This window comes from Dysidea avara, chromosome 5 (assembly GCF_963678975.1).
Source record: "Dysidea avara chromosome 5, odDysAvar1.4, whole genome shotgun sequence".
NCBI lineage: Eukaryota > Metazoa > Porifera > Demospongiae > Dictyoceratida > Dysideidae > Dysidea > Dysidea avara.
The window spans coordinates 23,513,678-23,530,935 of record NC_089276.1 but is presented as its reverse complement, the minus strand read 5'-3'; the positions used below and the strand labels follow the sequence as shown (position 1 = coordinate 23,530,935).

At 37.6% G+C, this 17,258-nt stretch overlaps 1 protein-coding gene across 1 annotated transcript; it reads right to left on the bottom strand.

Annotated features, from left to right (window-relative positions):
- Positions 1-6,063: 6,063 nt before the first annotated feature.
- On the bottom strand, positions 6,064-16,024 carry LOC136256081 (collagen alpha-1(I) chain-like). The gene is made up of 14 exons (XM_066049004.1): positions 15,884-16,024; positions 15,726-15,828; positions 13,767-13,967; positions 11,940-12,087; positions 11,644-11,826; positions 11,058-11,469; positions 9,488-9,916; positions 9,279-9,433; positions 8,383-8,896; positions 8,126-8,284; positions 7,824-7,946; positions 6,923-7,230; positions 6,510-6,675; positions 6,064-6,451 (listed from the first exon to the last, which is right to left on the bottom strand). The coding sequence occupies exons 1-14, from the start codon at positions 15,942-15,944 to the stop codon at positions 6,261-6,263; spliced, it is 3,153 nt and encodes a 1,050-aa protein (XP_065905076.1). The 5' UTR covers positions 15,945-16,024; the 3' UTR covers positions 6,064-6,260.
- Between the last annotated feature and the right edge of the window lie 1,234 nt (positions 16,025-17,258).

Genomic DNA, 17,258 nt, shown 5'->3' with positions numbered 1-17,258 from the left:
CCTGTAGAGAGTTCAGCTACAAAGAAATCATCATGTAGAGAGTTCAACTGCAAACAAATCATCCTGTAGAGAGTTCAGCTATGAAAAGATCACCCTGTAGAGAGTTCAGCTAGAAGAAGTCACCTTTTAGAGAGTTCAGCTACAAAGCAACCACCATGTAGAGAGTTCAGCTGCAAAAAAAATCAATCACTCTGTAGAGAGTTCAGCTAGAAGAAGTCACCTTGTAGAGAGTTCAGCTGCAAATAAATCACCTTGTAGAGAATCCAACTACAAACAAATCACCCTGTAGAAAGATCAGCTAGAAGAAGTTACCTTGTAGAGAGTTCAGCTACAAAGAAACCACCATGTAGAGAGTTCAGCTGCAAACAAATCACCTGTAGAGAGTTCAGCTAGAAACAAGTCACCCTGTGGAGAGATTAGCTAGAAACAAGTCACCCTGTAGAGAGTTCAGCTAGAAGAAGTAACATTGTAGAGAATTCAGTTACAATGAAACTCCCATGTAGAGAGTTCAGCTGCAAACAAATCACCCTGTAGAAAACTCAGCTACAAACAAATATGCCCTGTAGAAAGATCAGCTAGAAGAAGTTACCTTGTAGAGAGTTCAGCTACGAACAGATCACCCTGTAGAGAGTTCAGTTACAAAGAAACCACCATGTAGAGAGTTCAGCTGCAAAAAAATCAATTACTCTGTAGAGAGTTCAGCTAGAAGAAGTCACCTTGTAGAGAGTTCAGCTGCAAATAAATCACCTTGTAGAAAATTCAGCTACAAACAAATCACCCTGTAGAAAGATCATCTAGAAGAAGTTACCTTGTAGAGAGTTCAGCTACAAAGAAACCACCATGTAGAGAGTTCAGCTAGAAACAAGTCACCCTGTAGAGAGATCAGCTAGTAACAAGTCACCCTGTAGAGAGTTCAGCTAGAAGAAGTCACATTGTAGAGAGTTCAGCTACAAAGAAACTACCATGTAGAGAGTTCAGCTGCAAACAAACACCCTGTAGAGAACTCAGCTACAAACAAATCGCCTGTAGAAAGATTAGTTAGAAGAAGTTACCTTGTAGGGAGTTCAGCTACAAACAAATCACCCTGTAGAGAGTTCAGCTACAAAGAAATCATTATGTAGAGAGTTCAACTGCAAACAAATCATCCTGTAGAGAGTTCAGCTATGAAAAGATCACCCTGTAGAGAGTTCAGCTAGAAGAAGTCACCTTTTAGAGAGTTCAGCTACAAAGCAGCCACCATGTAGAGAGTTCAGCTGCAAAAAAAATCAATCACTCTGTAGAGAGTTCAGCTAGAAGAAGTCACCTTGTAGAGAGTTCAGCTGCAAATAAATCACCTTGTAGAGAATCCAACTACAAACAAATCACCCTGTAGAAAGATCAGCTAGAAGAAGTTACCTTGTAGAGAGTTCAGCTACAAAGAAACCACCATGTAGAGAGTTCAGCTACAAACAAATCACCTGTAGAGAGTTCAGCTAGAAACAAGTCACCCTGTGGAGAGATCAGCTAGAAACAAGTCACCCTGTAGAGAGTTCAGCTAGAAGAAGTCACATTATAGAGAGTTCAGCTACAAAGAAACCACCATGCAGAGAGTTCAGCTGCAAACAAATCACCCTGTAGAAAGTTCAGCTATGAACAGATCACTCTGTAGAGAGATCAGCTAGAAGCAAGTCACCCTGTAGAGAGTTCAGCTAGAAGAAGTTACCTTGTAGAGAGTTCAGCTACAAAGAAACCACCATGTAGAGAGTTCAGCTGCAAACAAATCACCCAGTAGAAAGATCAGCTATGAACAGATCACCCTGTTGAGAGTTCAGTTACAAACAAGTCATCCTGTAGAGAGATCACCTAGAAGTATCACCTTGTAGAGAGTTCAGCTACAAACAAATCACCTGTAGGGATTTCAGCTGCAAACAAATCACCCTGTAGAGAGTTCAGCTACAAAGAAATCATCATGTAGAGAGTTCAGCTGCAAACAAATCATCCTGTAGAGAGTTCAGCTATGAAAAAATCACCCTGTAGAGAGTTCAGCTACATTTCAAGTCACCCGGTAGAGAGATCAGCTGCAAATTATCCTGTGGGGATTAATTGACATGTAATAAATATATGCAAAAGCTCATAATATAATGAACTCTTGATATATGCATTATATATATAATTTGTACATTTACTGATAAAATCAGAATGAGTTAAAGTATTTATAAAATCTGCTTCATCCATTTCTTTTTCCTGTGGTAAAGAAAAATATATAGGTTAAAAAGTCCCAAAGCTGGCCAAGGCCGGCTTTGGGGTATACAAATACAAAAAGAAGTGAAATCTAATCAAAAACAGCCAAGCTGTAAAAAAAGGAGTGCGGCCCTTGAAAAGGCTATGATGAAAAAAGATGTGAAATCCAAGGTGGCGGCCAAGAAATGGCTGTGATGGTAGGTTAATGGGAAAAATTTTAATAACGGCAATTTAGGTGAACTTTGTGCCAATTGACCGCTGAAATTCTCTGTTTCCCGTCGGAGGAGGTTGGTCACGCGACTTTCATAATCACTGATAGGACGCGACTTTTAGCAGCTAGGAATGGGGTCGAAATACTCTAATAGAACAGTCACCGCGGGGTAAAAAACGGTGCATTAAAAATGTCGGAAAAAAAGTTACTTACCAGCGTTCGAACCAGAGACCTCCATATTGAACACCCAAATCCTTAACCACTGAGCCGCTGCTATCACGGTTGATTACCTCACTTTATTTCTATAGCCAAATGAAAATTTTAGGTAAAATCTACTCAATAATCAAGTTTCATAATTTCATAGATCTTTCATAGATCTACCAATGGATAATCTAGATTGTTCTAGAACATTCTACAAAATCTATGAAAGCAGCCGTGTCGTACGGCCCGGCAAGTACAGCCAGTGTGGGCGGACGACATACTCGTTTTACGGAACCAGGAAACGCCGTTTTCATGCATCCTTTACAGGTGAGACCGGACCGTTTTTGCAATTGAATTCGTCGCCTTTGCAATTGAATTCGTCCCGTTTGCAATTGAATTCGTCGGTATTGCAATTGAATTTGTCCCGTTTGCAATTGAATTCGTCGGTTTTGCAATTGAATTCGTCGGTTTTGCAGTTGAATTAGTCGGTTTTGCAATAGAATTCGTCGCGTTTGCATTATAATTCGTCATAAACAAAACGGCTCCAAGAAACCAACCCGTTCATTAAGATATGAACTATTTATGCCTTGGAGAGTTACACTTGAGACACTAGAAGGTAATTGAAGCTGGTAGTACGCGAAGTTGATAGCTGTCTGACAAGTTAATTATCTTGCTCGCGAGTGACCACACCCATCGCGAATGGCGTAGTAGAGTTTGAAATGTTGTTGGAGAGGTTGTAGAGGGAGAATTATTGCCTTATAAAGAGTTGTTTACTACTGTTGTACTTTAACAAGTTCTTGTAGCAGCTGCTACATCATGTTTTCGTGTTTGCTCCAGCTGCCATTCTTGTTATGGACGAATTTAACTGCAAAAGCGACGAATTCAATTGCAAAAGCGACGAATTCAATTGCAAAAGGGACGAATTCAATTGCAAACGGGACGAATTCAATTGCAAAAGCGACGAACTCAGTTGCAAACGGGACGAATTCAATTGCAAAGTTGCCGAATTCAATTGCAAAAACCTGTATCTATAGTCCTGAAGTCCTGATCATCCGCCCACCCGCATCTTTTGCTGGCTAGGGAATGACCAGAAACTAAGATATGACTTGGAGTGGTCTAGCTGTAACAGTCAGCAAGGAATTTTGGTGACAGGTTTCCAAATTTTCTCACATTCAAATCTAGGGGGTCTGGGGTATGAAATTCTGAGATTGAATTTGGTAACAATTTTCATCAAAAATTCTTTAGGGCTGATATTTAAACATATGTTTCATAGTATCAAGAGCAGGCTAAAGTGTTAAGAGGTGGAACTGTGTGATGTTTGAAGCATACAACAGACATGCCGGGATGTCATTCTGGTGCAGGCTCTGGCCTATTAGGCCAATGAAACTTGATTAGCAGTTTCGCGTCATCGCCCGCATGTTTTTGATACACCCGCATGGAATTTCATTATTGGTATTTCAGATCGAAATACTCTAATAGAACAGTCACTTTTACTCTAATAGAGCAATCAGCTATACTCTAATGGAAAAATCACTTGTTATAGATTAGTAACGTACTTTAGCTATTTAATGCAAGAGTAATCAGTGTAGATCTCACTGTTTTTTGGCAGAAATCTTCATGTTTGGATGTGTGTTGTGCTTTTGGAAAAATAATGAATAATGAATAATAACCGCCCGCCCGCCCGCATCAAATTTTCAAAAATCTGAGCGAGAAACTGGTAATCAAGTTTCATTGGCCTTATGCCCAAAATTTTACCTATTATGCTTTTGAGCATTGCTCAAAAATTAAGCCTATTGTGCTCAAAATTATGCTTTCAAAATCAAGTTTATGTTCTAGAACTGACTGTTTTATTAGGCCACTCCAATTGGTAATTATGTTTCTGGTCCACCGCCCGCATCCTTTTTTGAAATTTCAGAAATACATGGGTAAAATGCCCGCATGAGCTTTTTGAAAAACCTAATTTTTAGAAACAAATATTGGGCTGCAACAATTATGCTAAATCTAACTATCTAAGTATTATATTTTGTATTTTATCATTGAAAACCTGCAAGAAATAGGCAAAGTGCATAGTACGGATCGATATATTCTAATAGAACAGTCAGTAAATCACAAAAATACTCTAATTGAGCAGTCACTTCATTGTTGCTTTGTTGCTGAATTCCGCCCGCCCGCACCTAAAACTAATTTTCAAAGGACCAGAAACATAATTACCAATTGGAGTGGCCTTAGAGTATATCAGCCTTTCCTGAATCCTGTATTAGAGTAAGTGACTGCTCTATTAGAGTATCTCGATCTTATTTCTGAAAAGTGTGAATAACCTACAAAGATAGTTTAATAAGTTATATTACGTGTTTTTAAACATGAAATCCACTAATAATACTGTTGGCAGTTAATATTTGCTTTCTTTCAGGCGCATATTGCGCATTTTAATTAAAATTTCAAATATCGTCCCTATTATGCTGGAATTATGCTTGATGCTTTTAGTCACCTAGCTATTATGCTTTAAATTATGCCGGCACAATCGGCTAGTGCCTATCCTGGGGGTCTGGGGGCATCCCCCAGGAATATTTCAGGTCTTAAACACTCTGACATGCAGTTTTAGTTTTTACTGAGTTGGAAAAAGTAAATTTTAAAAGTACAAATTGTGACTGTCCTATTAGAGTAGTCGACTGCTTTATCAGAGTATTTCGATCTGAACTTTGATACCAATTTAAACTCAATTTTAATTGCCTGAATAGTTCTGGAAACCTCAGACCCCCTCCCCCCTTGCAGCGTTACAAGGGGTCATCCCTTTAAAGATATTTAAGCAGAGGGATGCAAGAGCTCAAGATCACTTTTTCAGTCAATGAATCATTGATACCTGGAACAATTAAGCTCCCTACTGAACTGGTCACTGCAACCACTTTAAAGTGCTTTCAAGAGATGGTTAGATAGTTTTCATAGTACTACTTTTTATGACACATAAGTTTTAGTGTACACGTTGCATACATCTAGGGATCAAAGGCCTTCATGAAACCTTTCTATTTTTCCTAAAGCTAAACAAATAATGGCTTGAAAGGTGCTCATCTCATAATGCAATAATGGAAATGGACCACCCACCTGCATGCATGCTTAGGTACAGGAAGGGAAACAGAGAATTTATTTGGAGTGTCCATAGGTATCTCATTTGTTTTACACTTGTATTTTCAGCTTATCATGTCAATACTAAGCATTTTACATAATAATATATGTAATAATTACGTGTCTGCTGGTGTTTGTTATTGTGTGTGGAGTATATGTATAGCAACTTTAATTGGTCAATCACACTTGAAAATTAATTTACCTTTGTCTACCACTAATATCATGGGACTCAAATAGCTGGTTATACGTATATACGTGGCTATAGAATCTACATCAATGTTAAATTTAGATAATTATGTCTGGCTTATGCATATTTTCATGAGTTTATTTTAATAGTCAGTACAAATATTTCTTGTTGTGAATTATAGTATACAATCATACCCTGCTATCAGCAGTAGTCACAAAAATACATTACAGAAGATAATAAAGCACAAACAGGTATATTAATGGTACCTGCATACTGTACAAACACATTGTGTGGGGGAAATGCTAAGTTTAACAGTTATTGCTAGTACATTGAAACACACACTGGTGTGTCAGAACTCCATCTGCCATCCCTACATTCTGCCAGAGAGTATCCCCTCAAACTGTAGCCATCATCGCAACTAAACTTGATGTACTTCACAGTACCATCTTGTTTGATAACTGATCTTCTGCCATTTCTGGGAGCCTTCAATGTTGTTTCACATTCTGTTTTTTCTAATAAACATTATAATGTGTACAACTGTTATGAATCATAAAAACGGTGTTTGCTTACCACGCTGATGAGGACGGGATGACAGTTTATCTCCTCTAGCAACAAAAGTTGCTAGTTCTCTTAACAATGGAAAAGTAGTATTTGTTAGTTTGGCAGCATATTCCTTGCTGGATGTGTCAAGTAGATATTGAAGGTATTCAACATCTTGATTTGTAGCAGCAAAGAACTAGAATAATAGAGAGTTGACACAAATAAATTAGAGTTTATGACAGCTATATCAGAGTATTTCATGAAAAAAAATTCATGGGTGGTAATGAACAGTATGTTTATTTTCATCAGGTGTTCACATTGCACATTTCAATAAACACATCCCTAAAATGCTAGCATAATGCCTGATGTCTTTGCATGCTCAAAATAATAATAATAACAGTACAATTGATCAAAGCAATACTACACATATCATATTCACTTACCACATCAAAGTCCACACCGTCAAATTCAGGACACCTGTCACTAGGACCAGGTGGTCCAGGAAGTCCAGGTGGTCCCACTGGTCCAGGTAACCCTCTGTATCCAGATGGACCTCTTGATCCAGGTTTTCCAGGCCTTCCTTGATCCCCTGGTAATCCTGGTGATCCAGCATATCCTCTAGGACCAGGTAAACCTGTATTTCCTTTGAGTCCTCCTAATCCTTGATAACCTCGTGATCCAGGATCTCCTCTATCACCAGTGGCACCTTTTGCACCATCAGGGCATCTTCTTGGACATGGTACAATTGTAGCTATAAGCGTTCAGATAATCAGTAAACTTTTAATGATGAATAAATAGTAATTATGAATCTATCATGTTAAAAAAATGAATTTTGATGTGGAAATATCAATTTTAGTGCTGAAGTTTCTTGATTTACAGTCAAGGGTGTACTGGTAAAACTTGGGACATAACAGGAAAAGCAATGAGCACAATGCTGGCAATATTACTGAATTTTTAGAAAATAGGCAAAGAGGAACAACAACTTTAAAAGATGCTTTAATAGAGTAGCCACGTCATATATGTCAAGCTATAGTGACTGGCTAGAAACACCTGTTTATCACCCATTTACTGTATTTACTATGCACAAAACTAAATAATAAATACACTATCAAATTTCACTGTCAAAATCAGTCAGTCTACTGTACTAGGGACCAGCAGCAAAGTTTCCTACCATTTTAGATAGTTATTTTTTTGTGCATTAGTTCAATCAAGGCCCCATGCCTCTCAGCACTTCTTGAATAGGTGGTAAGACCAGTTTTCCCAGTGACAGACACATGATGCTTCTTGTTATATAGAACAAACAACTATAGATCAAGATAATCTTAATGTAATTAATCAACTTACGGTAAATTGAAAATACAGCATTTGTATCCAGATTACAAACTCCATTTCTTCCTGGCTGACCACGTTTTCCATTTGCACCTTGGTATCCTTTATTGCCTCTATCCCCAACTGCTCCTTGTTCACCTTGGGATAAAGGAAACTGATAGAAACAGTAGCTACAAATATTCATGCATAATGCAAGCAAGCAAGAATGACACATACATGGTTGCACAAGACAATTATATGCTATTACTAATGTGGGAGTACGACAATCCTGTGTTTCATACACACCAGATATGTACTCATACATTATTTATCTGTACCATCAGGGCCCAGTCTTCCTTGATTCCCATTGGTTCCTTTCAATCCTGATATTCCATTCACACCTGGTTCACCTGCTATTCCAGGATTACCAGTTTTACCCGGATAACCTGCTTCTCCCTGTTCTCCTCTTGAACCCTCAATGGGTGGTCCTGAGATTTCTGTGGAAAGCAATTCACAGAATAGCAATAAAACAAAACAGCAAGTATGTTAAGCAGCACATGACAGATATAATATATTACAGCTCCAAATTCCTTACCTTTAACACAAGTTATATTGGGTGTGTAATATACTGTTCTATCTGATTCAAATTTTCTTTGCGTTGGAGTGTACTTGTCCTTTGTTCGAGTATAATTAGAGTATGTTCCAGAGAGAATGGTAAAGTTACTTTTCACAATCCCAAACTTGTTGTACAATAATGGACGTGTTTTCTTTACAAATCCATACTTGTCTAACTTGATGATCACGTTGTTACAAACACAACCTGGTGGTCCAGGGGGTCCAGGGGGCCCACGTGGTCCAGGCAAACCTTTTTCACCAGGAAAACCTTTTAACCCAGTAACTCCATTGGGACCAGTTTTACCAGGTACACCATCAACACCATCAATGCCTCTTGGTCCTCTCACCCCATCATCTCCTGGTAGTCCAGTTGCTCCTTTGAATCCTTTAGGTCCCTCATAACCATGAGGTCCCTGATCACCTTGTTCTCCTGGTATACCAGTACCAACATAAGACAATGTAGGCTTCCTATCAGTAGTAAGCGTGTTTCTTGTCTGGGATAGAAAGAACATACTAAAATATTCTTATAATTTCAATCTTCTGGTAATGTAAGCATGTAAAATGTATTTCTGTATCAAGTTAAGGATTACTGGTTTTGATATGGCAAGTGCTGGCAAGTATTTATCCTAATTTTTAATCAAAATAATTGTTCTACTAGAGTAGCAAGTATATTATAGGGAATAAAGTACAAAAGAAAATGTATTGCATTAAATGCATTGGTAATTCTGTAAAAAACTCTTAGGTTATGGAGTTTTCAACTATTTGAATACTAGATGGTCCTCAGGGTTTTCGATAACTGGCTGTATATTTACTTTATGTGGCCTAACATTATAATCAATTTACCTAATGGAAATAGCATATACAACAACAACATACCTTAATGCATCGGCAAACTCCAGGACTACCAGTAGGTCCAGCACTACCCACATCTCCTTTCTGTCCAATAGATCCTCGTTTACCAGTAGGTCCTTTCACTCCTTCTGTACCTGGAATTCCTGGATCTCCAGCCTGGCCACTGCTACCATCCACTCCTATTACCAAAGTATTACTTATTGTTAAACCCCAGGAAGGATAATTATACTTACCTGGTATTCCAGGATATCCTTGAGTACCATCATTACCTGGATAACCTGCTGATCCAGCATCTCCTTTAGAGCCAGGAATAACAATAACTCCTTCACAGTCAGCAGTGTTCATATAGTAGGCATTTCTGGTTTCACGTTCTTTATGTTCATTCTTTGCTGATGCTGTTTGTTTCTTAGTATCAGCTTTCTTAATCAAGTAGTCATAAAAATTTTCTGCGGATTTTGTATCAAGATTGTTGTATAGTTCTGTGGCTCTCGTAATAATGTGTCCCAGTGTTGTCATATGACGTCTTAGTTTAGCATTTTCTGGTAATGAACATCCTGTAGGGCCAGGGGGCCCAGGAGGACCAGAATCTCCTCGAGCACCTGGTACACCCTGTTCTCCAGCAGGACCAGTTAAACCAGGAGCACCTGTTGAGCCTGTTTTACCTGTGCACAAGAAATTGAAACATGGATGTGCAAGTATTCATACAAATGAGTAAAGCTGTAATTAGCGACCAGCAACATTGATATATATTCAATAGTGATACCATGCAGCCCTTGGGTTTGGGCATATATATTAGGAAAATCCCTCATGGCCTTGGTATAAGTAATATATACCACTCACCCATGCTCACCTAATAGAGGAAGGAGGACAAACCTGCATTCATCACAGTACTTTTATACAGAGATTTGCAAACTTTAATTGTGGGTTTAAATTGTGAGCATAAACAGAAATGATTGTGGGTTTTGCTGGTTGTAGTGATACCATTTTAAACCAAACAACCACTTTGTGGATAGAAAAACAATCGCAAAAACCATTTTTAGTGATGCCTAGTAACTGAACTATGCAATGCTGACTCACTCAATTATTTTTCTTCCAAAACAATCCCTAGCCTAACTATACCAACATGTTAAACTCAAACCTACAATGCAAAACTTTAAGCAGCTCTATATAAATAATCAACTGTGGTCAGGGCAATACATGAAATAGACTCCTGTGGTTTCCTTTGAACTGAGATATCAAAGTGGTATATTTTATAGTTATAACACGGTTGTGAGGGATATGACAAAAATATACGCACAAGTGCCTGCAGGGTGTGAGTACGTATATTCCAAGTAATTGTGTTATAACTGTTATATTCTACATCCCAGTAGATGAAACAATTATAGAAAGCAATTTATAGTGAAACAGCACCTGTTGAAGATCGAAATCAGTAGAAATCCTAGATGTTTTAGACTCTTTAGTATCTACTCATGACTAAGTGAAGGAGAAGAGAGTTAGTGAAGGGGACATAAGTTCTTTCTCCTTGCTCACAGTGCTCAGGTGAATAATTTTTTGATTTAGGCACTTGTTATTAGAGACTTGTTCACCGTTTAGATAAGAATTTCACGGAATGTATCATATGGTAAGCATAGCCCACAAAGCGTGGTATATCACTTATATGCCACAGTTTGCCGTGGTATATCAGTTATATACAACAGCGCGACACTTTTGATCTCAACCACAGGTGTAGTATATACATATAATACACATATATGAGTGCCTGAATGCATGGAATATTTACATCCATTACAGATAATCTTATACCTTTTCTCCCAGGTTTACCAGGATATCCCCTAGGTCCATCATTACCAGGTAGTCCTTTAGCACCATCATCACCAGGTAGCCCTTGTACTCCCTGTAATCCTTTAACTCCTTTCTTCCCTGGTCTCCCAGCTGTACACTTGGCAAGTATTTCACAGTCACACAGTAATCCTTGGTCACCATCTGGGCCAACATCACCGGTTACCCCTTGCTCTCCTTGTGGGCCTTTGTCACCTTCCTGACCTCTGTTCCCTCTAACACCTGTAGTGCCTTTAATCCCTTTAGAACCACCCTGTCCATGTCTTCCATTAATCCCTGGTGTTCCTTGTGATCCAGGAATTCCATTAGTACCTGGAATACCGGGTGAACCTTGTGGAGCAATAATATCCTCTCTCTTTCTTCGATTGTTGTTTGTCTGTATGATCATAAAGTGATAAGCAATAAATGTATAACTTGAGCAATCAATAAGTTTTCCATGGTGGAGTTAGCTACATACAACATGCTCTTTTACACCAAATTGCAGTAAAAATGCAATACTATAGTAATATTGTTGTTAATGCATACACTGTATTTAGTTAGCAACTCTTACTGTATAAATGGTTGAATTAATTTCCAACACAATCAAATGCATCCCAATTCCTTCAGTTTGGTTATTAGACTTGAACTCCAATGTCAGTGCTGAAGCAACATCAACTTCAAACTGGATCCTGGGATCCACCACATTACCACAAGTGACAAGTTTGTTAATAGGAAGACTCTTGTCAAATTGTTTCTGTGTATGTATCAGTGCAATTATGCAAACAGACAAATACATAATATAGCTGCAGTCAACAAACTTGATGTTATTATACAAGTTTCATTTATTTAATGTAACATGTAACACACCTCACGAAATTCAAAAAAATCTTGACAAAGTCCATTAATAACTGTTTCAATCACTGTACCATGTTGATCAACTGAAACATCAATTTGTAAGTATCCCTCCACATCTTGATGAAAAGCTTCATAGTATTGGTAGAGAAATCCTCTATTTCTATGTGTGTATTGAAAAAACAAATTGCTACATGACCATGTTTTACCTTTACCCACACACACAATTATTTATCAAACTACACTTCTACTACAGCATACATGGGGTCATATGAAAAACAAATACAACAGAAGGTTCCAACTATTGAGATCATTTTATGTATGTGTATGCTGAACAATTTACAGTATAAGAAATACACTGTAAGTCTGTAACTTCTATTAGTCAGCAAAACATATACACAATGACCTACTGAATGTATGTATATGCATCAAACTGTCAGATAATTAAACAAGTAACCGATTGCCTGATTGTATTAGAGAATTTAAATTGTTTTATTGTTGAATACTGTAAAATGCAGGCTTTTCACAAAATTCCTTGTACATATAATCAAATGTGCATGTACCTATGTAAATGTATACGCTGTATAAAAATAATGTGCTGTACATGTGCTGGTGCTCCTGTAATGATGGATGCAAGGTAGAGAAGTTAGTAGATTAAAGTCAGTAGTTAAGTCACTATAATTATTAGTATTGATGTCGCTTAAGGTGGGCTAACTGTATATACACTATGAGCTAACTGTTGTTATCATTTGATATGTAGTATGACTTAAGTCAGGGCATGATGAAGGTGAAAGTGACATCATCAGTATATAACAAACCTGTTGATATACTGTCACATAAGAGTGATTTAAGGTTTTAACATGACCACTCATGCAAATAATTTGGAGTTACTATCTAGCTAACACATAAAAATCACTCAACTGTAGTGCACGCATAACAAACACTGTTTATATGGCTTGTGTTTGATGCCAGTTGTCATGGTTGAACACATGCAGGAAGTCCTCACCAAGTTGTAGAATTGCTAGGTCAGTAGCTGCTTTCAATGACCACTGGTGCAAACATTTGTACTTCCAAATATGTATTTTGATAATATCACTTCATGCCCTCCTTAGTACTGTGCACAGAACGATACATATTAATAACTAACCTTTACTTGGTGTGTCACATGTGGTGTGCTACTCTGTGCATGACTAATAGTTTACAGCCACAAATATTTAAAGCTCAACCAACAACTAGGTACTTCTCCCCAAAAGTATATGAAACATATATAGGTGAAGTTACTGAAGTACACTGTTGCTATGTATATTTTTGATCCATAGTTCAGAAAATAAACATGTACATTTATTGCAAATCAAAAGCTACATGCATGTATTTGGTTTAGTATACAGAACAGCTGTATTCACTGTAGTTATTAAGTAACATAATATATATATATATAGGATGTTGGGGTACAGAACATAAATGCATTGAAAACACAAGTACGCTATGATACGTTAGTAGGTATAAATATGTACAGCACAATCAAGTGTTCACAATTGGTACAATTATAGAACTATGAGGATACAACAACTGCATACTGCCACACTGTTGATGTGTAGTCATGGAGTAATCATATTATTGTACAATATGTTTGTGTGATTAACCACACAAATAGTAACACAGCTGTGACAAGTCAGCAAAAAATATAAGTGAATTACATTGCCTCTTGGACTCCTTTGGGTGTTAATTGCATGTTTTTAGTACATATCTATTTGTATTACACATGCATTTGCTATAGGTTTTAGTGCTGGTTGAGAGATATTACCATATAAGGGTGCACACACACACTCACACACAACTTACCTTTTCCCAATAATAAAGAAGCAAACAGTGTCATTAGGGTAGTTACCATCAATATCTGTTGGAGTTGTTAGATCAAATAATTTAGAGCCAGTCACTGGATCTGTAAACACTGTTATGTCAGTCACTACTTCAGCGAATGAAACATTAGTGTCAATTTCACATTTGTTGTTAACCATCTCATATTTGTAACAAGCTCGATAGCTACAAATAAAATACACCAAATAACGTATGCACAAATTTAAGTAAGCAAAACTTCACAATGTAATAGGTATAGATATAGATAATTTACTCTACTCTGCTTTATGTCAATAGAAGGATATAGCCTTTCTCATGTATATTCATTCAATTACTTACTAATTTAGTCTTATGGCATAGTGTTGTTTTAATAGTTAAAAGATTATGTACCCTTGTATGGAATCCACTATAAATAGCCAGTCTGTGTGGTTCAGTACATGTACTTCAAATTGAGTTATTGATGGTTCACAATTTGGTGTGGTAGTCAACAATACACAAGTTCCTGGACATGTGATAGGTAAAAATTTTAATCTGGTTGCTGATTGATGTACACATGTAGCTACATAGTTCATATATGCAGCGGATAACTTAAGCATACTGGATATGCAAACATCATAAATATACATAAGATTAGTCTTATAGCACAGGTGTGACTGGTCAAAATCTAATACATGCTATATATGGCTGCAGGTAAACAGTGTTAATTACATCATTTGTTCTGCACCTGGTCAAACTTCATAGTAAGGCTGCACTATCTGACCTATAACACTGCATTTATATTGTGCGATTTGCATTGACATTAAACTTAATTTTTAGTGTACAACTTTTTGAATAAAATATGCTAGCTTGATCAGCTATAAACCAGAACTATAGCACCTCACATGCAAGGATAACAAAATCATTTGGTAGGACAAATATTGTACATTAAGTTATGAAAGGGACTAGGATAGAAGCCAAACACATGTATAATACTTCCTTACTAGCTAAGACGACTTATCTCTAGTATTAACAGCACTCATGGTAACGATCTATGAACACTTGTTTTTACAGGGTAATTTGCCAGACAAGGGTGTATTTGATGAAGTCCCATATTTACCAAAATTGGTTGACTATGGTCACTGTGTATAGCTAGCTGTCCCCCACATATTTATATAGGTGTGTACTGTAATATGTATGAGGGAATCTTTTGGTGATGACTTCATTAATGCATTTGACTTTAATATCAACTTAGAATGGTCTCATAAAAACCTTAGGATAAATAAACAATCATAGGACAATTTGATGTAGCTACGATAAAGATGTCTCATATAGAATGGTAGACTGGTGTGGAACCATGAATAATATTAATGTTAAGTGTGTAAGGTAATTTGTCTCTAATCACTTGCCATTATTGTAACTTATACCATATCAAATTCTACCAATATTGGCATCATTGTAAGTGTTGAAGCCTCTTAAATGTGTCATTAAGAGCATAAAGAGAAGTTATCCACTATTGAATAGAATAACTTTGCCAGTACTTAATAAAGCCATTTTAATGTTAGTTTTAACAGCCTCTTTACGTACGTACCACATACAGTACAAATGCACTGTGGCATGCCTTCCAGTCCTAAAGAGTAGCTTCATCAAAGCCTGTCTGTTTTAGTTTACTTAGCCCTATTAATCAGATACTATGCTAGTCAGTCACTTTGTCCACAAATAAAACATTCACTAGCTTTTAATAAGCAGATTAGACAAGTGACCTTTTCCTGTGACCTAATCATACACTTCAGGTTTCAATGTATCAGCTCCTATGGTGTACTAATTTATAAAGCTGGAGTTTGAAACAGCCTTACTGAAATTTTGCAAAACTATAAGGGTAATTTTTGTGATCAGAAATTAATAACCAACAATCATCAGGTTCGTATGATGTGATCACATGTCACAGTGAAAGATACTGCTACTAACCTGTCTGGAGACGTTGCTGTTGCTCTTTCCATCATTCTATCAGCTTGTGTCCTGGTACACTTTTCACTCACTGGATAATCCTTTAGCACTATGTCATCACCATCTACAAGTTTACAATAAATGCACACAATTTTCAGTAGCTACCCTTGAATACTTACTTGTTCCACTTATCACAGAGCAACAATATAGTATCAAGCTTAATACCACCCTGCCAATCATCTTGTTGCACACAGCATGTATCTAGTTATAGTAAACTGTAGCTAAGTTGGCAGTTACTTAGTTACTTTTATACTTATTCAGTGTACGGTAGCAACTGCTGTATTTCCGGTGCCGAACTACACGATTACTGGCACACTGCATGACGTGATCATAAAATTGTGACGTCATGGCGGTTTAGTCTACCTCGGACATCACACCTCGCTTTTGGTAGTCAGTACATTCCGGGGTACAATCCCTTTTCGTTGTAACTCCCACAATCGACACAACAGCCAAATCACGCAGAATAATTAGTCGTGTGACCACGTGTTTCCCCTTTTTTTTTTCCCGGGCTTGATGGACTGCCCTTGCCTACCACCCCCAGCACATAAATGGCCTGTGCTGGACAAACCGGGACTTTCTTAGTCCACGGCAAACTGAGACTCTGCCCGAATCAGCTCCACAATTGGGGGAGTCTTAATACGTGTTTCCCTCGGTGTTTCCTCACCACGGTATTTGATTAATTACGTGATGTCGTTGCTGTGGTGAGACATCGACAAGCGCCGCGCATCCGTTTGGTTTTATCATCTCGTAACTAGAGTAACTAGACTGTTTATGTATTAGCATGGCTGTGATGTAATATTACTTCCACAGTTTAACATAAAATCCCTAATACTACGTATCAGTGAGAGTGTCCGACAGCCGGCTGAGATTCACTAGCCCCGCTCTCCCTTTCATTCCTTCACTGCAAGTAAATTCGGAAATATGAATCAGTGTCATACAAAATTACAAATGGTCATATGATTCCTGTGGCAATTTTGTATGTCATACATATTTCCGAATTTACAGTGTTAGCTAGCTACTTTACTCAGTTTGCATACACGCTCGTATGCATGCATACACGGCGTGTTTATATCTGCGGCGGCATGATGTATCTTGTTTACGGAGTCCACTTCCACTGCATGACCTAGCTCAGGAGCTTACGTCTTCGGCGCTTATAAGCTCCTGCCTAGCTATAGTTAGCTATACCAGCGTGCCGGTACAGTAACACTAACTGAGTTGGTGCGGTTGTGCTACTTCTAAAAACCAGGCGCCATGCATGCAGCTATAGCTAACTCACCTGGGATTAACCATAGATAATATATGCTACTATGAATTAACCAACTATGTATTACTATTTTACAATAGGGTAGGTAATTTTGGGTTGTGCAATAATATTATTAGCTAATCCTAGTATTTCGTAATTCATGAAATTTCCGTAATTCGTTCAATTACGTTGTTATTGCATTGCTAAGGAAGCGCTTATTATTATTATTATTAGTATTACTGTGCAGGAAT